The following is a 24,193-nucleotide window of genomic DNA, read 5'->3' as shown; positions in this document are numbered from 1 at the left end:
CAGTGAAGTCTCGTCACATGGGGTTGTGCCACTTATGATCGGCGTGATGTGATAGTGGGGGAGCTCCACTGCATCACACCATGAATGACGCTGGGGAGGCCCTTAACATTTTGAAGCAGTTCTGTTTCGATGCTCCCGACAGTATGCATGTGATAAAGCATTGATGCAAACTTGAAAAGTCGGCATTGCTGCGCTGCTCTAACCTCAGAATCAGGCAATCATTGCCCAGTCTTTCACCAAAAAAATTCACCGTGATGCAAGCAGTCCTTGACAGTTTTTTTCAGTGTCGTTCAATAATTCCAGCGTTCGGATAATTCGAGCATTTTTGCTGGTCCGTTGAAGTTCAAAGTAACAAGCTTCAACTGTGTGTACTGAAAAACTGAAACATCGCGGTGTGTGCTGCAACTGTGTTGAGCTCAGCACTAATTTGTTATTCAGATGTTGACTGAAGGCCAAGGCATTGCGAGCCCTAGCTGCTGGATGTTGGCTGCGTGCAGCTGCCAAGCAGTAGGGTCTATGTTTTTCTTTAGCCTTATTTGACTAACAGCACTGAATTCAGCACACATTTCGTTGGGGCTAGAGACTTTGGGAACATGCTGGCCAATGCTCCTTAGTTGTTAAAAGTGGAACTTATGCCGGCCGGCATGTGAGGCGAGCAAATGAAAGCAACGGTGACCATTGCAGTAAGCACTGTTGGCACAGTCGCCTCCTTTTAGAGTGAAAGCTCTACTTCATGACCAAAGTTACAAAAGCCGGGCCATTGCTGAAGCTTTGGCCTTGACCTTGAATAAATAAATAAATAAATAAATAAATAATTGCTGCGACTGGGATTTGAACCCATGGCGGTGCGAACAGGTCAGAGCACTATGCCGCAGCCGATCATGCCTCGTGCCAAACTGCAACACACTCTTGCGCTGTGTAATATGCATTGTCGTCTTCATTAACTTCTATCTGTGACGTGAACCGATCAGATCAGCGCAACCTCGATCAGAGCTTAACCTGAGTCTAACTTCATCGCCAGGCGTGCCGACGACCCAGCAAAGCAAAACCATGAGGCAACCAGGCTAAGCACGTGCTTTCGCACATCTGCTCAGTTTAACTGTGGTAAAACCTTATCATTTTTTACTGCAGGCTAGTAGCGTCGAAGGACATCACCGCATTACGGAAAATGAAAGCTATGAAATGATATAACTGCTTGATTGGGGCTTTACCACAGAATCAAGTTTTTTCATGAAGGCGATGTTGGGCTTCATGTTTTCCATTCTGGGTGGCTTCATTTATTGTGCATTTTATCTTTGCTTAGTTGTCAGCACATTGACTTGCATGCAGTTGCATGGCATGGGAGTCGATTTTCTTTTGATAGCCAAACAAACTCGCACAGTTCTTTGCAAATAAATGTTCACTAGGAGAAGTCACCAATGCTGGTTTCGTGTTTTGTTTTCATTTCTGCTTTTTTCTAACGAGTCTGCAAGCAAAAAATGCAGGCAGTGAAAATTGTGAATGTGTCAATTTCGCTGTGTCTAGGCTGAACTGTAATTGTCTCCTTGATTGGAACCTACTCCTTGTTGGAAAACTCCCTCTGACACATCAGACTTAAGTCCCAACATTGGAATATGTGACTTGTTTATGGACACCCGTATTGAACGCTGCAAAGGAACTCTAACCGGAGCATTTCTTCTTTCATGGGTCAAACATTGGCAGCGGCAGATTGCCTTGTGCAACATTTCAGGGGCCATTGATAAGGTCAGTGAACTGCCAACTCCCAATGTGCAGCCCTCCAATCAGTGCCACTTGTCAGTGCTGTGTTGTGCAGCAGGTTGGTTGGCACTCATCATCATTATTCAACATCATTCCCAACTGCGCCCACTGCAGGATGCAGGCCTCTTACACCTGCTGTGGCCACTTTACACCTGCAATCTTCTGAATCTCATCCGCCCACCTAACCTTCTGCCGCCCTCTGCTACACTTGCCTTCTGTTGGAATCTACTCCGCTTACCCTTAAGGACCAGCGGTTATCTTGCCTTCGCATTACATGCCCTGCCCAAGCCCATTTCTTATTCCCGATTTCGACGAGGCTGTCATTAACCCACTTTTGTTCCCTTCCCTGACTGTGTCTATCATCTTGCTGTGCTGTCTTTAACTTAACTACTAGCCTTTTCGTTAGCCTGAACAATGAAAGGCAATGGCGCCATGTTGATACAGATGTTAAATGGTGTTTCGATTATTTGTAACTGGCCCTTTGGCAGCGCAGTGAATGCAGCTGGGCTCCTTCTCCTGCAGGGGCTGCATCAGAAAGTCAAGCTTGACGCCCAGCTGTGGGAGTGTCTCCGTGACCAAGGACAAGTTCAGCCTGGTCTGGGCAGTCGGTGAGTAGTCTCCACTGCTTAAACTGTGTTATGCACTCTTTGTGTGGCAGGAACGGCTACAAGCTTGGTGACAAGTGCTGCACTGCAGCTTCCATCGTTGATTAATTCCAGGTGGTGATGCCAGCCACAGTGATCCAACCATTTGCTTGATTTGATTTTTCCAGAAGCCCTTGACTGGTGGGAATACATTTCTGTGGGATGTATCTTGTTGAGACAACCTGCTAACTGTGTGCCTAATAAAATGAAGTTAGGAGAGCAACTTTTTAGTGGCGTAAGCCTTGCAAATGAATTTAATCGGCATTTCCTAGATTTTGGTGCCACGAACTCAGCATCATCTCTACAAGCTACCACATATATTAAACATAGCATTCAGAACACCATGTTTTTAAAACCTGTTACTCCCGTGGAAATTGTCAGCATAATCAGCGATATTAAGAACAGCTCTGCGTCTGGTTTCGACGGTATCAGTGTGTTACCAATTAAGGCTGTGGCAGATCTGATATGCGATGTGCTGTGTCGATTGATTAATCTGGTGTTTGTGACAGGTGTTTTTCCTGAAAAAAGGAAAATAGCGAAAGTTTCTGTTGTACACAGAGGAGGAGCTCTGAATGATATAGGTAATTATAGACCTATATCAATTTTGCCACTATTCTCAAAGGTAGTAGAGAAAGCTATTAACATCAGATTGATTAATCATTTAAATACACACAGCTTGCTATCTGAGTGTCAATATGGATTCCAGAAAGGCAAACCCACTGAGTCAGCACTGTTAAAAATCCGAGATAAAATTGTCAATAATATTGAGCAGCAACTTTACACCATAGGTATATTTTTAGACTTTAAGAAAGCATTTGATTCCACAAAACATGACATTTTGTATACCAAATTACCTCATTATTATGGTATAAGAGGCCTTCCGCTTAAACTGATCCGCAGTTACGTAACAAATCGTAAACAATATGTAACTATAAACAGTATCGTCTCAGACACCGGAGCAATAAAATTCGGTGTCCCTCAAGGCTCCATTCTCGGCCCTGTAATTTTTCTCTTATACGTCAATGACATAGTCTCACTTTCCAAAACCCAGGATATTATTCTCTATGCGGATGACACAAATGTTTTCTTTTCTGCTGATGATTTAACATCCCTGTGCGTAACCGCAAATCTGTTGCTTCAAAATCTGTCTCAGTGGTTTCATGCTAATCAACTTAATTTAAACGTGAAAAAAAACAAAATATATTTTATTTGGTCCTAAAAATAAGCGGACCAATCTTGCGCATGCACTGAAATTTAACCTGCAAACGTTAGAAACAGTATCCGAGCATAAATTCTTAAGGGTCAATTTTCATGAAAACCTTCTCTGGTCCAACCATGTGAATTCAGTAAAAAGCAGTATTGCTCAAATGCTAGGGATGCTAAATAGAATTCAAGCTTACCTTCCAAAGAACCTAAAACGCCAGCTATATTTCGCCTTAATCCATTCACGGTTGACTTATTGTCTACTTGTTTGGGGTGTAACTTCAAAATCAAACCTTAATAAATTATATCTGATGCAAAAGAAAGGTTTAAGATTTATTCATGGCCTATTGTCTTATGAACACGTCTCTGAATTTTTTGTAAAAGATGGTATATTGAAACTTGAAGCCTTGTACTACCAGCGGCTTTCCGAACTATCTATCTAGAGGTGAAAGCAAATAGCAAAAAGCAAAGCGAACTTTTTCTGTCTACTTACACAAAGAATTTACCTTATTACACGTTCAGACAAAGCTCCTTCTTTAAGCCTTTAATTAGAACAAATTATGGTATGCAATTGCTTAACTGGCAAATTCCTAACTGCTTGAATCTTTTCCCGCCTTTAATCGAAATCATTAATGGTTGTTCTTCCCTGATTTCCTTCAGGAAAACGGGGAAAATTTATTTTCTACATAACTTGTAAGCATACCTACAGGATTTGGTCAATGACTCTGCGTACGAATAGCATATCATAATGCAGTGTTGTCCTGTGTTTTTATCATTTCCCACTAAGTGAATTTATGCCCTTTGATTGATTCTATATTTTACTATTAAACTCATTTTGTCAATTTATTTTGTGCTTAGGCTACACAACTGTATAATTTGACTACTTAGTACTGGCTTCAATCCTGTTTTTTACTAATTTCCTCTGTAATCGACAGATTGCCTCTGTTCATGTGCAAGTTTGCCTTATTTTCATTTCTATGTGTGTGCTGTTTGTGCTGCAAGTTTTTGTAGGGACATTGGCCCAGTCAGGCGTTCATTGCTATCGCCTTTTGCCTCTGCCCCTTGGCACTACTTCTGTACTGTCTTAAGCACAATAAACAACAACAACAACAGACAGTACAATTTCTTTGTAGTAGTTGTCACTCAGATCAGCAAAAATCTTTACCATATCAATGTCTTTACTATGTATGTTGTTAAGTGGTAGCATGGCTCTGAGGATATGGTCTTGTAATTTATCTGCTTGCTGTTTATGTACAGTGTAAGGCAATACCTTATATTGGATGCATGCGCTGATTTTAAAGCCTTATTCTAAAGATATTCTTTTCTTTTCTGAAGATGTGACAGTGCTTGATGTTAGACGAACCTGACTACAACAAAAATTGCAGGAGGTGCGAATATATTGCCTGAGCTGACATTTGTTTGCCATAAAATATGCCGAGAACAGCAGTAGATATTACTAGATAATGCTGAGTAAAGCAGAAATTTGGGCTAGTTGGTACGTTTTCATTTTTGCTCACAGCACACCAAAGATGGGACGAAAGACAGAGGCACAGCATGAACAAGCGCCGACTATCAACTGGGTTTATTGCACAACGACACACATATATAAGCTTCAGAAGAAACTATTCACAAGCAGAAAGTTATCTAAAAGATACGTGGAAGGACAGATATCCCAATTCCCATTCAGGCATTGTAACAGAAGGGCTTCTGATACACATTGTGCCCTTGTGGTGAATGCAGAAGGCCTCCATTACCTCGCGTGCTACCTTATCGCTGTGGCGGAGCAGGATCTCCGTGTTCTTGCAACTTTGGACGCATTTACACTTCTTGCATTGAAATGTGGACTGAGCATCAGGTTCACCTTTTGCTGTCCTGGACGGCTATGTGTGATAGGGTATCCTTTTTCGTTGTGTTTTCGTGTTCTATAAGTCACTTATTACCACACCTCCATGGTGCCGCATGAGAAGGGGACCCGATAAACTGCCCCTACCTCGCAAGGAATAGTTGGCGATACATGGCGCACCTGACAAGCATCCCTCTTTCCATCTTGCCTCTCTATGACCTGTTTACACATTGTGCTCAGTTTCCTAGGAGCAGAAGACGCAACATAAGTGTTGTATCTACCTGCGACCTTCTTCAGCCTATGAGAAATGCAATATGCGTACGGAACCATTTCCAGCCTTTTTTGATTGAACCCCATTCTTGAGCTGTCGAAGCAGTTTCTCTGCTGCCCTCGAAATAAACTGAGTAGGGTAGCCGTCCGCACACAACCTGCTTGCTTGCGCCAAAATCCTCTCCCCCGTCCTTTCATGGCAAGAGTTCCTGAGAGCTCATTGCAAACATGAAACAATAGTGCCCTCTTTCATAAGCGTAGAATTACTAGACTGGAAGTTTAGCAAGGGTTTGATAGATCTCAGACGATAACACCAGCACACGTGTTTATCTTCACAAAACAAAGCCAAATCCAGAAACTGCAGTTTTTTGTTGCTGGGTACCTCAGTTGTAAATTTCAGCCCACATCCAAATTCATTAAAAAACTTTAAAACTTCGACCAGATTTCTAGGCAGGCTGCCTGGTCGAGTACACCAAGTAGCCGTCGACGAACCGAAAAATCCGAACTACTAAATCATCCAATGCCTTTTCCATAGCCCTATCAACACTGCTCAGAAAGATGTTGGCAAAACTGGCGGCATCTGTTTTGGCCAACATCTGTGAAGACGACATCACTTTGAAGCTGTTTTGACTACTGTTTCTGTAGAAAAAAAAAGGGTACACATTTGTGTCAATGACTTTGTTAAAAGGCCTCAAATTTGGTATGTATGCTTGCCTCAGTCTTTTGAACGTAAAACACAATCTGCTTAATAATTGAAGATTGCTTCAAGAAGTATTCTGAGGCAGTCGACTGATGGAAAAGGCTCAAAGGCTCCACAATTTTTCAAAATTTTATTTTTATGCCAATAAGTGTCTCACTGAACTGTACCCACGCACTTGTCAAAACACACAAAACACCTAAGAGGCCGATCAGTAAAATATAAAAACATGCTGAATGGCTTGTTTGATAGGCCAATAGTATTGCACATGCAAAAATATGGTACATAGATGTCTCGATTTTCATTTGCCAGCAGTTGAAGCAAGTGGGACACCGTGTCCCCGTGTCCTTTTGCTGCTGCACAAAGGGTTCACCTGTAGTGCTCCCTTATGCTTGGTTGTCTCTTTCAGGCCAGAAGTTTCCAGCCTCTTCCCAGGAAGTTTCGCTGACAGGCACGGTGCACTTCGAGGAGAGACCCTCTGACACAAATGCGTCTGCCCTCTACGCGGGCCTGACGTCCTATGCACAGGTCAGCGCACTGGCTGCTTACCTGGGGATGTATGTGGCGATTTAATTTTTTGGTGGTAGCCTGCTCGGTGAAGTGGGAAGATGCCTCTGTGAGACACTGCCCTGCCGATGTGTTGGAGCTCAAAAGCTCCTGATGGTCATGAAGTCCCAACCGCTAATGTGAAGATACTCTACGGCACACATTTCATTTAGTTCAAAATTGTTCAAAGCTTGAATGTTATCTGTGAATAATTGAATGTGGACCTTTGACTCCTTCTTGAGTAGACGGAGACTACCTTGTGCCATGGCACTCATTGGCCAAGGTGCCCTTGTGCCAACATCGTCATACCATAGTAACTTAAGGTGCACTAAAGAGGAATCTGAACTCGTCTTTTTACCGTGGGAACTCTATCTATGCCTTCCGGGCGTTCGTAGAAACTTTGAATTATAGTAGAACCCCGCTGTTACGTTCCTCACTGCTTTTTCCCGGCTGTTACGTCGTTTTCGTCCGGTCCCGGCATAGCTCCCATAGGATCCAATGTATTGGGTACCCCGCTGTTACGTTGTAGCTGTGAAAACGTTCCCGCATGATACGTTGCAACCTGGCACCCCGAACCTGGCCGGGCAACGCCCGTCAACCGCCATTTTGACGAGTCTTGGCCAGGCTTGGCTACGGAATTGGCTACAAGACCATGGCCTTCGAGATCACCCCATTGCACGCGCATGGGTAATCTCGGAGGCCGTAAAAAGCCGCACGCGAGTTGGAGAGATTGCCACTAGATGGCTACTGCCTCGTCAGACGAAGCGAGTAAAACCTGCGGGCCCGCAGCAATCGAGTCTTTCTTGTTTGTGCGGTTCAACCCATCCGAGTCGTCCGTGCCCTTCCGTCAACAGCTACGCTGCCTACGCCTCGTCAGGCCTCGCTAATCCAGTCTTTCTTATTTGTGCTGTTCTACCCATCCGAGTCGTCCGTGTCCTCCCGTCAACACCTACGCTGCCTACGCCTCGTCGGGCCTTGCTAACACCGCGAGCGATTTGTCGTCCTTTGATGGCGTCGCGCAAGTGCAAGGTGCTTTCCCTCGAGGAAAAGCTGGATGTTCTCAACGCAGTCGACAGGCAGCCAGCGCGGAAAAGAGTCGACATCGCCAAGGATCTTGGTCTGCCACCCTCGACGCTTAACAGCGTCGCTGTCGATACTGCTGTCGTGACGTCCGAGTGTCAGAGTATCGCCGAGATCGTTGCAGACTCGGTCGCGAGTGAAGCCTCAGACTGTGGTGACGACGAGGAGCACGAGCCGCATGATTCCGGGGAGTTGGCGGACCCGAGCTTTGGAGAAGCCGTCGCGGCTCTGGACCTCCTCCGCAGGTACAGGCGCGGTCAAAAATACGCGGCCCACGGCTCCGGTCGACGGCATTCATTCATAAAAGTATGAATTTTCAAAGGGTTAGACTGGGATGCAGGGAACATTTATGGCTAAAAGGAACAGTGGCAGGCAAGCTAACACTCCTTGGCTTTGTATACCTGTGGACAGGGGTCAATGCCAAAGAGGAAAACAGGAAAATGTTAGAATGTATTGCAAGCGACATTGATGAGCTAGGAGGACAGGGCGAGATAATTATATTAGGTGACATGAATGCACACATAGAAGACCTGGATGGGTACACGGATTCGACAGGAAGCATGCTGCAGGACATGTGTGACAGGCATGATTTAGTTGTATGCAACAGCACCGAGAAGTGTGAAGGGCTCATAACATGGGAGGCGGGAAGTCTGCACTCGACGATAGATTATGCACTAATGTCACAGAGGATGTATAACAGATTAGGGGTAATGAGCATAGATGAAGATGGTTCCAGAAGTCTAAGTAGTGACCACAAGCGTATCAAGTTGAGCTTCAGAGGAAAAAGCAATGTAGGACTGAAGCAAGATGAACAATCAGGGGGAAATTTTTACTCAGAAAAGCAATTGGAAGTAGCAGCCAAAATAATCGAGAAAGTAATTTTTGAGGATAGTGAAACAGAATGGACTTATACCAAATTAACTCGATTACTGGAGCTAGAGCTAGCTAAGGTGCGAGTAAAGCTAAAAGGGAAAAGATGCAAACCCAAGAGTTGGTGGGATGAGGAGGTCAAGAGGGCAATAGAAAAGCACAAGGAAGCATCCAGGGAACACAGATATTCCAAGAAGAGGGGGGAACCAAAACCCGAAGTAGACAGAAAATGGGATACCGTCATAAAGTGTAGAAGGGACGCATCCTATTTGATTAATAAGAAAATTAGAAGAAAGGGTGCCCAATGGATGTCAAAAGTAAATAAAAAGGATAGAAAAGCAGCCCAAAAATTCTGGAAACATCTAAATGCAATGAGTAATAAAACTAGGCTAGAACAAAGGTTTATTGTTACAGATGAGGGTATTCGACTAGAAGGGGATGAAGCAATAAAACACATAGGAACAAGGATGACGGAAAAATTTTCAGCAAAGCACGTGGTACATAGTTTATCGAAGGAGGATAGACCGGTTACAGCAATAGCTTCACTTGAGCAAGGAGAGTGGGAAAGGGCAGAGAAGAAGGTTCCTAGTGGCACATCAACAGGACCAGATGGTATCCCGATTATGTTGATAAAGAAGTTAGGACCAAAATCCAAGCAAACATTAATACAGGTAGTGAACAAAATGATAGTGGATGAGAAAGTCCCCGATGAATGGCGATTAAGTAGAATGAACATGATATATAAGGGAAAGGGGGACAAAGCAGACGTAAGTAACTATCGCCCCATAACAGTGACATCTGTGGTTTACAGGGTGGTGATGCAAATTATAAAGGATAGACTGCAGGCTTGGGTGGAGAACGAGGGGGTGTTAGGGGAACTACAGAATGGGTTCCAGAAACAAAGGAGGTTGGAGGACAATCTACTTTCATTGACACAGTGTATAGAAATTGCGGAAAAGGAACATAGGCCCTTATTGCTAGCATTTCTGGATATTAGGGGAGCCTATGACAACGTTACTCAGGAGCATTTGTGGGACATATTGGGCACATTGGATGTGGAAAATGGAGTAATTAATCTTTTAAAAGATATATATAGAGGTAACAGAGTGCTCATAAAATGGGAAAAAAATGTATCAGGGCCTGTAGAGATACAGCGGGGGCTTAGACAAGGATGTCCTCTGTCCCCTTTGTTGTTCATGTTGTACCTGCAAGGTTTGGAAGCCAAGCTAGAGGGGAGTGGACTAGGCTTCAACCTATCTTTTTTCAAGCAAGGGGAATTGATTAAACAGACATTACCAGGACTAATATACGCGGACGATATAGTGATAATGGCTGACAACAAGGAAGACCTGCACAAGTTGTTAGACATATGCAGTACAGCGGGAGATAGATTAGGCTTCAAGTATAGTAAGGAAAAATCTGCAGTCATGATATTTAATGAAGAGGGCGGCGAGCATAGAATACAGGAGTTCGTGCTAAAAGTAGTGAATGAGTACAAGTATCTTGGGGTGTGGATAAATAACAGTGTTGAGTATCTGACAGAGCATGAAAAATATGTAATGAATAAAGCTAGTAGGAATGCAGCTGTCATGAAAAATAGGGCACTGTGGAATTACAATAGGTATGAGGTGGTAAGAGGGATCTGGAAAGGGGTGATGGTCCCTAGCCTGACCTTCGGGAGTGCGGTCCTGTGTATGAGGCCAGATGTTCAAGGAAGGCTGGAAATTAGGCAACGGGGAGTAGGGAGGTTAGCTTTGGGAGCACATGGCAATACACCAAATCAGGGGGTACAGGGGGATATGGGATGGGCGTCTTTCGAGAGCAGAGAGGCTAGCAGTAAGATAGCATTTGAGGAACGATTGAGAAGGATGGAGGAAAAGCGGTGGGCTAGGAAAGTTTTCAGATACCTGTATATAAAGAATGTTGACACGAAATGGAGAAAGCGAACTAAAAAATTGACAAGCAAATATCTGGACAGCAGTAAGGGGGCAAATCAGCATTTATCGGTTAAGAAAAAGGTTAAAGGAACAGAGAGAGCGTTGTGGAAAACAGGGATGCTGACGAAATCGGCACTGGAAGCATACCGGACCTTTAAACAGGAAATTGTCAAAGAAAATATCTATGATAATTGTAGGGGAAGTTCTTTGCTGTTTGAGGCCAGGACTGGAGTTTTGCGGACTAAGACGTATAGAGTCAGGTACCAGGAGATAGACACTTTGTGCATTGCGTGCGGAGAGGAGGAGGAAACGGCTGAACACTTGATACTTTTCTGTAAAGGGCTTCACCCTACAGTTGAAGGCAGCGGGGCTGACTTACCCAAGGCATTGGGGTTTAGGGATAGTGAAGGGAAAGTGGATTTTAAGAGGTTAGAAGTAACCAAGCGAAGGTTATCTGATTGGTGGCTAAAAGCAAGACAGGAGTAAAATTTCACAAGACATGGCTAGGTGGCTTGAACCACCGCCCGATGTAAAGGGTTCAGCCGTATCCATCCATCCATCCACGTGGCTGGGAGCTGCAGCGACTACGTCCGAAGCTAAGTGTTTTTGGTATTTACACTTGTATATATGCTGTCGGGCGGTAGTTTTAGACCGAGTTAAGGGTAGGGAGGCCAGCGGAGGTGTGTGAGAATAATTTTTAGCGGGTTTTTACGTTGCGCAGGGTCGAGGGCTATCGGCATAGGAATTTTGGCGGGCTTTCACAAGGCGTAGTCGGCCGGACGATGGGTCGGCAAGCTAGGAAAGTTAAGGAGGACGAGGACGGGGAGTTAGTACAGTGCCAGGAGTGCGACCGTTGGTGTTACTTAGATGAGACTGGGTTCGGGAGTTTAGCCGAGGCGGATGAGGCTAGCTTCGTGTGTAAGATGTGCAAGCGGTTTGGGGACGCCGTTCATGCGTTAAAAGGGGAATGGGAAGCTGGGTTTAATGCACTTAATGCGGACCGGCAGGTCGAACGAGAGGCACGGATTAAGCTGGAAGCTCAGGTCGCCGATTTGATTAAAAAGGAGGAGAATAATGCCGCCCTGTTGAAGCGAATGGTGGGCGAGATTAAAGAAGAGCGGGAAAAGCGGACCCAGCTAGAAAAACAGGTTGAAGCGCTCAGGTCGCGGCCGGCTGGGCACCCCAGTTCGGAGAAGTGTCAGGTGGGGGACGAGGCTCGTCGATCGTACAGTGCTGTAGTGCAGCTTGCATTGAGTGAGAAAAATGAGAACGAAATGAAAAAGGTTAAAGCGGGCATGGAAACTCGTGACAATAGCGTACAGCGGCAGGAGAGGCAGCTAGAGCGATCCGGAGGCCAACAGATGGAATTAGGAAGCGAACGTTTGGGGCGCAGGAGAGTTCTGGTGGTCGGGGACTCGAATGTAGCAAGGGTTGAGGGAGGCGTTCTGACGGCAGTGAAGGCAGACAGGCGGGTGCAGGTGGAGGCTCAGTCGGGAAAGTGCATGGTGGATGCAATGGCCAGAGCCCGGGAGGTGGTGGTGGGCAGCATGGATGGCGAACACCTTGTGGTCATCCATGCTGGTCTCAATGATGTACTGCAGGGGAGGAGCCAGAATCTTGAGACGCAGTTGGAGGTGGGGATGCGTAGGCTTAGAGAGGCCTCTGAGAGTGTGCATGTGACTATATGCACTATCCCAGAGGTCCAGAGGCAGGCTCGCGAAACGGAAAGGAGGGTAGTGGAGACTAATCGGGTAATTAGGCTTTTGAGTCGACGACTAAGATACGAGGTGATGGAGGTGAACAGGGAAGTGTACGAGGTTAGGCCCCACCCTTTTGCACAGGATGGCATCCACTACGGTGGAGCCACTGGCAAGAAGGTGGGTAGTAGGATAGGTCGCCAGGCAACAGCTTTTTTTGGGGGGACCCAGAGCTCTGAAGGAACCAGTGTAGAGAAGGAAGAATTAAGATCAAACGGACAATGGAACCATAGTGGAAGAAAGAGATGCAAGCGCCAGGGCCAAGTTAATTCAGATATAGGTTTCATTAACATGCAAGGTGGCAGGAATAGACTGAAATGGGAGGAAATAGAAGAACAGTTAAGACAGGAGGAATTAATGGTATATGGTTTAGCGGAAACACATCTTAGAGACATGGAGCAACCACCCTGTAACCCAGACTACGCATGGGAATATTGCAATAGAACAGAGGGCAGCAGAAAGGGAGGTGGAATTGGGGCATTCATTCATAAAAGTATGAATTTTCAAAGGGTTAGACTGGGATGCAGGGAACATTTATGGCTAAAAGGAACAGTGGCAGGCAAGCTAACACTCCTTGGCTTTGTATACCTGTGGACAGGGGTCAATGCCAGAGAGGAAAACAGGAAAATGTTAGAATGTATTGCAAGCGACATTGATGAGCTAGGAGGACAGGGCGAGATAATTATATTAGGTGACATGAATGCACACATAGAAGACCTGGATGGGTACACGGATTCGACAGGAAGCATGCTGCAGGACATGTGTGACAGGCATGATTTAGTTGTATGCAACAGCACCGAGAAGTGTGAAGGGCTCATAACATGGGAGGCGGGGAGTCTGCACTCGACGATTGATTATGCACTAATGTCAGAGGATGTATAACAGATTAGGGGTAGTGAGCATAGATGAAGATGGTTCCAGAAGTCTAGGTAGTGACCACAAGCGTATCAAGTTGAGCTTCAGAAGAAAAAGCAATGTAGGACTGAAGCAAGATGAACAATCAGGGGAAATTTTTACTCAGAAAAGCAATTGGAAGTAGCAGCCAAAAGAATCGAGAAAGTAATTTTTGAGGATAGTGAAACAGAATGGACTTATACCAAATTAACTCGATTACTGGAGCTAGAGCTAGCTAAGGTGCGAGTAAAGCTAAAAGGGAAAAGATGCAAACCCAAGAGTTGGTGGGATGAGGAGGTCAAGAGAGCAATAGAAAAGCGCAAGGAAGCATCCAGAGAACACATATTCCAAGAAGAGGGGGGAACCAAAACCCGAAGTAGACAGAAAATGGGATACCTTCATAAAGTGTAGAAGGGACGCATCCTATTTGATTAATGAGAAAATTAGAAGAAAGGGTGCCCAATGGATGTCAAAAGTAAATAAAAAGGATAGAAAAGCAGCCCAAAAATTCTGGAAACATCTAAATGCAATGAGTAATAAAACTAGGCTAGAACAAAGGTTTATTGTTACAGATGAGGGTATTCGACTAGAAGGGGATGAAGCAATAAAACACATAGGAACAAGGATGACGGAAAAATTTTCAGCAAAGCACGTGGTACATAGTTTATCGAAGGAGGATAGACCGGTTACAGCAATAGCTTCACTTGAGCAAGGAGAGTGGGAAAGGGCAGAGAAGAAGGTTCCTAGTGGCACATCAACAGGACCAGATGGTATCCCGATTATGTTGATAAAGAAGTTAGGACCAAAATCCAAGCAAACATTAATACAGGTAGTGAACAAAATGATATTGGATGAGAAAGTCCCCGATGAATGGCGATTAAGTAGAATGAACATGATATATAAGGGAAAGGGGGACAAAGCAGACGTAAGTAACTATCGCCCCATAACAGTGACATCTGTGGTTTACAGGGTGGTGATGCAAATTATAAAGGATAGACTGCAGGCTTGGGTGGAGAACGAGGGGGTGTTAGGGGAACTACAGAATGGGTTCCGGAAACAAAGGAGGTTGGAGGACAATCTATTTTCATTGACACAGTGTATAGAAATTGCGGAAAAGGAACATAGGCCCTTATTGCTGGCATTTCTGGATATTAGGGGAGCCTATGACAACGTTACTCAGGAGCATTTGTGGGACATATTGGGCACATTGGATGTGGAAAATGGAGTAATTAATCTTTTAAAAGATATATATAGAGGTAACAGAGTGCTCATAAATTGGGAAAAAAATGTATCAGGGCCTGTAGAGATACAGCGGGGGCTTAGACAAGGATGTCCTCTGTCCCCTTTGTTGTTCATGTTGTACCTGCAAGGTTTGGAAGCCAAGCTAGAGGGGAGCGGACTAGGCTTCAACCTATCTTTTTTCAAGCAAGGGGAATTGATTAAACAGACATTACCGGGACTAATATACGCGGACGATATAGTGATAATGGCTGACAACAAGGAAGACCTGCAGAAGTTGTTAGACATATGCAGTACAGAGGGAGATAGATTAGGCTTCAAGTATAGTAAGGAAAAATCTGCAGTCATGACATTTAATGAAGAGGGCGGCGAGCATAGAATACAGGAGTTCGTGCTAAAAGTAGTGAATGAGTACAAGTATCTTGGGGTGTGGATAAATAGCAGTGTTGAGTATCTGACAGAGAATGAAAAATATGTAATGAATAAAGCTAGTAGGAATGCAGCTGTCATGAAAAATAGGGCACTGTGGAATTACAATAGGTATGAGGTGGTAAGAGGGATCTGGAAAGGGGTGATGGTCCCTAGCCTGACCTTCGGGAATGCGGTCCTGTGTATGAGGCCAGATGTTCAAGCAAGGCTGGAAATTAGGCAACGGGGAGTAGGGAGGTTAGCTTTGGGAGCACATGGCAATACACCAAATCAGGGGGTACAGGGGGATATGGGATGGGCGTCTTTCGAGAGCAGAGAGGCTAGCAGTGAGATAGCATTTGAGGAACGACTGAGAAGGATGGAGGAAAAGCGGTGGGCTAGGAAAGTTTTCAGATACCTGTATATAAAGAATGTTGACACGAAATGGAGAAAGCGAACTAGAAAATTGACAAGCAAATATGTGGACAGCAGTAAGGGGGCAAATCAGCATTTATCAGTTAAGAAAAAGGTTAAAGGAACAGAGAGAGCTTTGTGGAAAACAGGGATGCTGACGAAATCGGCACTGGAAACATACCGGACCTTTAAACAGGAAATTGTCAAAGAAAATATCTATGATAATTGTAGGGGAAGTTATTTGTTGTTTGAGGCCAGGACTGGAGTTTTGCGGACTAAGACGTATAGAGTCAGGTACCAGGAGATAGACACTTTGTGCATTGCGTGCGGAGAGGAGGAGGAAACGGCTGAACACTTGATACTTTTCTGTAAAGGGCTTCACCCTACAGTGGAAGGCAGCGGGGCTGACTTACCCAAGGCATTGGGGTTTGGGGATAGTGAAGGGAAAGTGGATTTTAAGAGGTTAGAAGTAACCAAGCGAAGGTTATCTGATTGGTGGCTAAAAGCAAGACAGGAGTAAAATTTCACAAGACATGGCTAGGTGGCTTGAGCCACCGCCCGATGTAAAGGGTTCAGCCGTATCCATCCATCCATCCATCCGAGAGTATGCACTGTGACGACAGATTTCTCCCTCGTTCTTGAGCGGGTTCGTCCGACGGTTGATAAAATTCAAGTGCGACGTTCCGCTGTTTCGCACCTTAAGGGCGGTTCACATGCAAGCGAACTTGCGAACAGAGCGAACAGCGGCGCGGCGCTGCGAAGCGGTTCGCAAGCTTTCGTTTCACATGCATCGCCGCGGAGCGTTTCCCACCGCTGCGAAAACCAATGTTGCTGGCAAAAGATATGCGCCTTCAACCGGTTTTGGTGGCCTGCAAACAATAAAAGCGTGCTATGTAAACATTATTTTGTAAATTCTTTTCACAGTTTATTTAATGAAATATAATTATTGCGTTTTGAGCATTAAAAAGCACTTTATAAAATTTATTTTTTAAACAAAAGTTCGTACCTGCGGTGTACAAACTCGCGAGATACTTTCCAAAAATGGCCGCTCGCGAGTCGGATGAGATGACTGAGCTCACAGCTGAAATGGATGTATGCGCGCCATATGATGACTCTTTACTTAATCTTCTGTTGCTCGAGGAGTACTGCCTTTTAAAAAAGAAGAAGGCTTTGCTCGAACTCCCGTCTCCGCGGCGCTGGTGGGTGAGACCCATATGGGAGAATCGGAAGCAGGAATCCGAGTTCTACACCGCGGTGAGTTTGTTCGCATAGGAAGAGTTATTGTGTGCTGGTTCTTTACACTGCAATATTTTCCTACAGATGCCGCTGCTCATGAACGGGGACACGGAGTACTTTCAGAAGTACTACAGGATGTCTTCTGAAAAGTTTGAGGAGCTGCATTCCTTAGTCGAAGGGCCGCTCACCAAGCTCTTCGTTGTGCGCGAACCCATACCGTCACGAACAAGACTTGCGATGACTCTGAGGTACTAGGGAGTGCGCCCACATTTACTGACGATCGCTGACACCAGTACACCTAGCTGACAGTTCTCCATTTTTTTCTAGGTACATGGCATCCGGGATGCAAATTCAGGACGTCGCCATGGCCTTCAGAGTGGGCGTTTCCACAGCGAGTAATATTATCCGCGAGACGTGCAAGGTGCTGTGGCAAGTTCTCCAGCCCATTTTCCTTAAGGTGCGTTGTCGGCAGCAAAAGAACGTAAATGTGCTGCTTCCTAATTTGTTCCGGTAAATGAGCTAAATATTGGCTTCAGAGCACGCTGCTTGTGCAGGTGCACCAGTGACGGAGAGCAGACTCACAGCACAGGCCAGTGAGCTCCAGGCGGTATTATATTACGGAATTCGCTTTAATCGTTTTCCTGTTTTTTGCTTCACATCACCGAGCAGGAAACGTACATAATGGAAAGGCACCAAATGTTCTAATGCATAATAAACAAAGATTATTTTTTAAAAATTCAGTGCTGTATATAAGACCTTTGTTTTCAGGAACAGCTCAGCAACGAATGATGTGAAACAGGCGCTGTCTGCTCTATTTACACATTTTAAATGATAACGATAATGAAAATGAGGTAATGAAACAATGAGATGAAAGGGAGAAGCACATGTCAGGAATGTCCAGATGTAACATGTCCAGAAGCCCCCCCCCTCGTCTCTTTAAATACAAACCCAACAGTTATGCTACAAAAGCAATTGCAAGCCCGTTAAGTCTTCCCATCCACATGCGCAAGTTTGAATCTCATGATTAGTAAACTAGTCCTACAGCTCACATGCCACCCTCCTCCCTTCCCCAAGAAAGAAAACAGCACGTGATCAGTTGCTTGAAACACTAAAAATTTATCGAAGTGTATGTTGCCGACCATGTTGGTTCCGAGATGTTGAAGTGCAAGACGGGTGCTTCTCTCGCATACCTGTTTTTAGTTTGCACTGCTGGTCTTTTTACACCAGAAATGCTTTCCTGTGTCTCATTGCCAGCACAGGTGCCAACTACCGCTGACTGGCAGCAGGTCGCCAAGGGATTTTTTGAGAGATGGAATTTCCCCAATTGCGTAGGTGCCGTGGACGGTAAACACGTCCAAATACAGGCCCCACCAAATTCAGGAAGCCTGTACTTCAACTATAAGGTAATGTCCACATTGCCCTCCCCCCATTTTTTTTGAAAATCTCACTATTATCTTGTATATATGAACTGTTCATCATTACAGGGCACGTACTCTATAGTGCTGATGGCTGTCGCTGACAGCAACTTGAAGTTTATTTTAGTTGATGTTGGGGCCTATGGAAGGCAAAGCGATGGTGGAACGCTCGGATCATCAAGATTTGGCAAAGCCCTGGAGCGTGGCCTTCTTGGCCTTCCGCCACCAGCATTGTTTCCCGAAACGTCAACGGTGGCACCCCATGTCTTCATTGGGGACGAAGCTTTTCAGCTTCGGCAAGACTTTCTTCGGCCTTACCCAGGCAGAGGCCTGGATGACGACAAAAGAATATACAACTACCGGCTCAGCCGAGCAAGGTTTGTTGCAATGATAAGTTGATTTATTGTAAAGGTGTCATCACTAGCCGGGTGGCAAAAATGCTGACATAATTTGACGCGTCTCTCGATATCACAAATACAATGTGCTTTATCAAAATTCTTTTCAGGAGGTGTGCTGAAAACGCCTTCGGGGTGATGGCCTCCAGGTTCCGAATCTTTCGCCAGGTAATTAATCTGCTGCCTGAGAATGCAGATTATGTGGTACTGGCAGCATGTGTCCTGCATAATTTCCTCACTGAAGATGCAGCTTATATGCCTCCAAATTATGCAGACACAAAAGATTGTTACGGCAATGTGACTGAAGGTCAGTGGCGGCAAGAAGAAGAGGGTACAACAGCCATGCATGATTTGGAGCCTCCAGTGGGCCATAACTACAGTCGTAATGCAGCTGCGACAAGGGACATCTTCAAGAAGTATTTCACAAGCACACAAGGAGCTGTGCCATGGCAGTGGACGTCAGCTCGGCTGCGGCACTGAAGACTGTGTAAGACTGGCTTTCGGCTTTGGAATCTTCAGAGGCTGGCGCTTAACGAAAACGACGACAAGAAGCGCCGAATGCTGTGTCAGCATTGACCTCTACAGTCCTCTTCCCAGCACATCAACCGGGAACCGCTGGAGCCTTCTTGCACAATGGACACCATTCTACCTTACTGCCCTGTGATGCTCCCGAATTTACAGCTCTTTCTCAAGCCGCAACTCAGCCGAAGAATGCCGACAGCATACCCGGTCATTCACTTCTCGCGCCCAGCAGCAGAAAAGCACCCGTGATCCCCCTGCACTCCCTCCCGCTTACCTTCCAAACTCTTTGGTCTGGCTACCCTCCTCAGCTCCAAGTATTTCCTCCGAACTTCTTAGCAAGTACCAGGGACCCCACCATATTCTTCAGCAGACATCCCCCATCAATTACCTCATCGAGCCCCTTATGTTGTCCCCTGATCATCGTTGCCGAGGTCGCGCCATTGTCCACACGACCCGCCTCAAACCATGCTATGGCCCCGCCGTCGTCACATCGCCCTAGGGTGCCAGGATGGCGCCTTTTCGGCCGGGGGGAAATTGTAAGACTGGCCTTCGGATTTGGAATCTTCAGAGGCTGGCGCTTAACGAAGAAGACAACGAGAAGCGCCGAACGCTCCGTCCCTCGTGCGTGCTCTGGACTGACCGCTGCCTCTGGTCTGTAGCTCGACTGTACCACTGGTTGTTTGCGATGCAGTGCTTTGCAAGACGTTCCTTATTGCAAATGCTATTATGTCGCCTATGTGTGCGTGTGTGCGGTGCAGCAAGCAATTGTAACATGAAAATAAGCGTTTACTAAAATATACTTTAATTAATTTATACAGGTACCTGCAGCACCACAAGGGCATTATTGCAGAGGTGACAATGGGAGGAAAATGATCATGTGACAAAAACAAACAGCTAAGCACAGGTGGTAAAAGCAAGAAAGTAACTAAATAGGTAACATCGATGAGTCATCTCGAGGGCGAACGGTCTTCAGTGTACCGCGGTGCAAAATTACAACACAGAAATGGAAAGGGTACACTATCGCTTGAAGTACAATGCCAGTCAAAAGATATGAAGTTAATGAGATATTAATCTATGGCAGACTGCGTGACAATGAACACAGGAACTCTGAACACATTTTGCATTCACCAATGCTCTTGGGAAGCCTATTGCACCGTGCGGAAGCATGCGGAAAAAATTAATTACGGTAGACATCAGCACGACAGTGCATTTCAAGAACTCTCAGCTCGTGATCACATTGTTTGGAGATGAAATGGGGAGGGGAATTGTACAAGTTCTTATTTATTCCTGTGAGGTCAGAGTAAATTTGGAAAAAAAGTTCTAATTTTACAGTTAACCGGTGGTGTGCTAGTGTTATCATACCAAGGTTCCCTTTAACTAATGTAATACTGCTGTGAAAGTTATAATTACCAGAAACAAATCTTGCAGCACGGTTTTGGATGCGTTCAAGGTTTTCGACAAGATTACAGCTTTGAGGGTCCCATACCACTCAAGTGTATTCGAGTACCGGACGAACGTTTGTTATGTAAAGCTTACTTTCTGGGGGGCCTGATACGTCTAGCAAGTTTAGCATACGAGATGACTTTAAGGTTAAGTATTCAATGTGTCTGTTCCATGTTAAACTTTCTGAGAAATAGACCCCGTGGTATTTGTAATGTTGGACCTTTTCAAGAAGTAGTCCATCCAATTTATTCACTGATCTCACAGGAAAGCGTTTACGGGTGAATGGCACAAGTTGACATTAAGCATTGTTCAGACATGCCCTACTTAGTGCACCAAGCATGAATTTTGTTTAAATCATTTTGCAAACTACTAACATCACAATCATTTTCCATATTCCTGTATATGGCACAATCATCAGCATATAATCTCACTTTACATTCTAGATTTTAGACAATGTCATTTATAAAGACTAAACATCTATAAAAAGACTATATAAACATCTATATAAAGACTAAAAAAAGGCCCCAAAACAGACCCATTTTGCAAACTACTAACATCACAATCATTTTCTATATTCCTGTATATGGCACAATCATCAGCATATAATCTCACTTTACATTCTAGATTTTAGACAATGTCATTTATAAAGAATAAATATCTTTAAAAAGACTATATAAACATCTATATAAAGACTAAAGAAAGGTCCCAAAACAGACCCATTTTGCAAACTACTAACATCACAATCATTTTCTATATTCCTGTATATGGCACAATCATCAGCATATAATCTCACTTTACATTCTAGATTTTAGACAATGTCATTTATAAAGACTAAATATCTATAAACAGACAATTTCTAATCCAATCTACTATTGCAGGGTGTATACCGAGACAAGGTAATTTATGTAACAGCAATGCATGAGAAACGGTGTCAAAAGCTTTCCGGAAATCCAAAAATATGCAGTCTACCTGAAATCCAAGGTGAAAAGAGTAAAATAGATCATGGGAGAACTCTACCAGTTGAGTCGTACATGACAAGCCAGGCCTGAATCCAGGTTGAACATTCGAAAAGAAATTGTTTTGAAGGTCACAGCACTGTATATAATGTGTTCTATTGTTTTGCAACATATGCATGTTTGAGAGATAGGCCTGTTATAGTACACTTTTCTAGTTCTTTTTACTCATGTGGTGCTCTCACAGCCATGTCAGTTGGATATTGACCTTGACTATATTGTTCACATACATGCAACAGCTCCATTTTTAAATGCATGAGCATATGTGGTGGAGTGGCATCCATCTGTGGTTTTAAAGATAATAAAAAGCGGCTTGAGGCGTCCATAGGCCTGAGGGACGTAATGGCGTTTCTTACAGAGTGTAGTTCTCGCTCTGCCTCTTGAATTGCTTGCCGCTTTTTTTGCCGTTTTATTCCCCTTAAGGGAGCAGCACTTGTGCTTTGGGTTGGCGCTGGAAGTAGCCCGGCTTCACTGCCCTCTGTGTAGCCTGGTCCTCCAAATATTGCCTCAAGCTCGTCCAGAGGCGTCTCTGGCTCCTTTTCATTGGACACAGGGTTGGCCATGTGCAGCTCTGCGCTGCCAACCGACAAATCAGTTGGCGCTAGGTTGCAGAAGCTCCTGGGAGGAATGTACGCAAACTGTTAAATCGTTTTCACATTTATACTACTCGTCGCTTACCGTCTTGTTTCGACGGTGTCCCTGAGGAACTGCATCTGCTGCATGTAGGGCCACGACGATTTAATGCCAGCTGCTGCCCCACTCCTCTTACTGTAAGCTTCATCTTTTATCTTTTTCCTAAAAGTATCTTTGAGATTTTTCCATCGGTTCATCACCTCTTCCGTTGTCACTGAAATGGGGAGCAGCACGCAGCGTGATGTTAATTAAAATAAGAAATAATGAATTATGAGTGCACATAAAAGTGTCAAAACCATGCATGAACATGCAGATACTGCAGCCTGTGCACACACCACTAAAATGCTATCATTTGGCACCACCACATTAGGGTTCAGCCACAGATCTGTTTGTACCGCTGTTCTAAATTTCCTGATAGAATCTCACCGACTGCCTTGCTAAGTGTTCCAACCTTTTCTTTTCTATCAATTATTACATTTTGACTAAATCATTAATATTTAATCCCTCTCTTTATTATTATTCTTAAAATTTTAAAATCAAAACACTCATTTCTTTTCTGTTCGTGACGAAAAATTCACCGGTGTTGCGCTCCCACGTGCTTTTCCTTTTTGTTAACTGCGTTCAGGTGAATAGCCACCCGATTCTTGGCCGATCCCCCAGTGTGGGTATGTTAACAAGTCCACACCTGTGCGAAATCGAAAGGGCCGACTCCCGTTTACAAACGCGCCATAGAGTTGCATATAAAAGCAGGCAGGCAGTGCGTTAAATTACATTTCACGACTGACTAAAAGGCTACACACGAACGCCAGCTTTTTTCTGACGGCCACGTGAAGCAAACAGTACTGGTACAACTCGACTGCACAGAGCATCCGAGCGCACTGGGAAAAAGAATTAAATTCTGAGCAGCCTACAGTAACGTGTGCGTGGACAAGTACAATGCACACTTGTATGCTTATTCGTCTCAAATATACATAGAAAATGCGTGCTCGGAGAAGCCTCGACGAAGAAGAGCGCTCGTGTGCGAATCGTTGCAATCGCACAAGTGCGGTCTGCGCGGCGACAAAAACCCGAGTTTCCGAAAAGCTCCGCCGCCTCACTGGAGTGGCGAGAAAAATTTGTTACGACAAAGCACACGCAGCGTCATGCACTTCAAGAAACTGCAGCGTAAAAAAAAAAAAACTCGCAACCCAGGAGTTCTTTACAACTCGTGTTTTTGCTTACCGGTGGCGTAGTTCTTGCGCAGGGCGTCTCTGATTTCTTCCCAAAGGGCTTCTTTCCAAGCCCGGTTTCGAAAGTTGTCTTTCATGTCCCACAGAAGTGGCCGCTTTGCAACCTCTGCAATTAGCAGTACATTGAAAAGTTCGCGTGGCATGTTCTAGGTTGCACGTGTAGGACACAAACACAAACACTGGTGCATGCTTTCTAGCACGAGGCCTCTACTGGTCACGTGACAACGCCGGGCTGTCATTGGTTGAGATGCGGTGCTGCCGCGTCGCCGCCGCGAAAATTTCCAACTTGCCCGAACCTCGCCGCTCCAGCCGCTGGGGCTTTCTCCGCCGCTTGAGAGAGGGTGTACTCGCCGCCGCGGCGGAGTTCGCGAGCGGTTCGCTTGCATGTGAAACAGGCTTTACGGTCAGGGCGAAAGATGGCTCCCATTTCCATGAAGCGTCGCCGCGCTGGTGCCGCCTCGCTTCTCGTCTCCCGTGTGTGCGACATCGGCTGCGGCGCGTGGGCGCTCAGCCGTTCGCGTAGCGCACGGCGCCCCTCTTTCTGGCATCGTAGTTGGGTTGACACCTCGTGCAAGTAACCCGCCGCGAAGGACGCGGCTTGGATTTTGGCGGCGGCGGTTGCTGCATTTCGGTTGAGGCGAAGTGCTTGAGGGCCGTGTACTGTGCGATGTCAAAGCACGTTTAAGAACCACAGGTGGTCGAAATTTCCGGAGCCCTCCACTACGGCGTCTACGCGCTGCCCGCTTC

General features: G+C 45.2%; 1 protein-coding gene across 4 annotated transcripts in view; it reads left to right on the top strand.

Annotated features, from left to right (window-relative positions):
- The window catches only part of LOC144132396 (AP-5 complex subunit mu-1-like), a 106,703-nt gene that overhangs the window by 66,273 nt on the left and 16,237 nt on the right, over positions 1–24,193 (top strand). For all 4 annotated transcript variants that reach the window (XM_077664778.1, XM_077664775.1, XM_077664780.1 and 1 more), the window contains 2 exons: positions 2,281–2,366; positions 6,825–6,943. In XM_077664778.1, the coding sequence (XP_077520904.1) occupies positions 2,281–2,366; positions 6,825–6,943 (205 nt within the window). The remainder of the gene's footprint in view (positions 1–2,280; positions 2,367–6,824; positions 6,944–24,193) is intronic.

This window comes from Amblyomma americanum, chromosome 5 (genome assembly GCF_052857255.1).
Source record: "Amblyomma americanum isolate KBUSLIRL-KWMA chromosome 5, ASM5285725v1, whole genome shotgun sequence".
Classification (NCBI taxonomy): Eukaryota; Metazoa; Arthropoda; class Arachnida; order Ixodida; family Ixodidae; genus Amblyomma; species Amblyomma americanum.
This window is presented reverse-complemented; position numbering and strand designations above follow the sequence as displayed.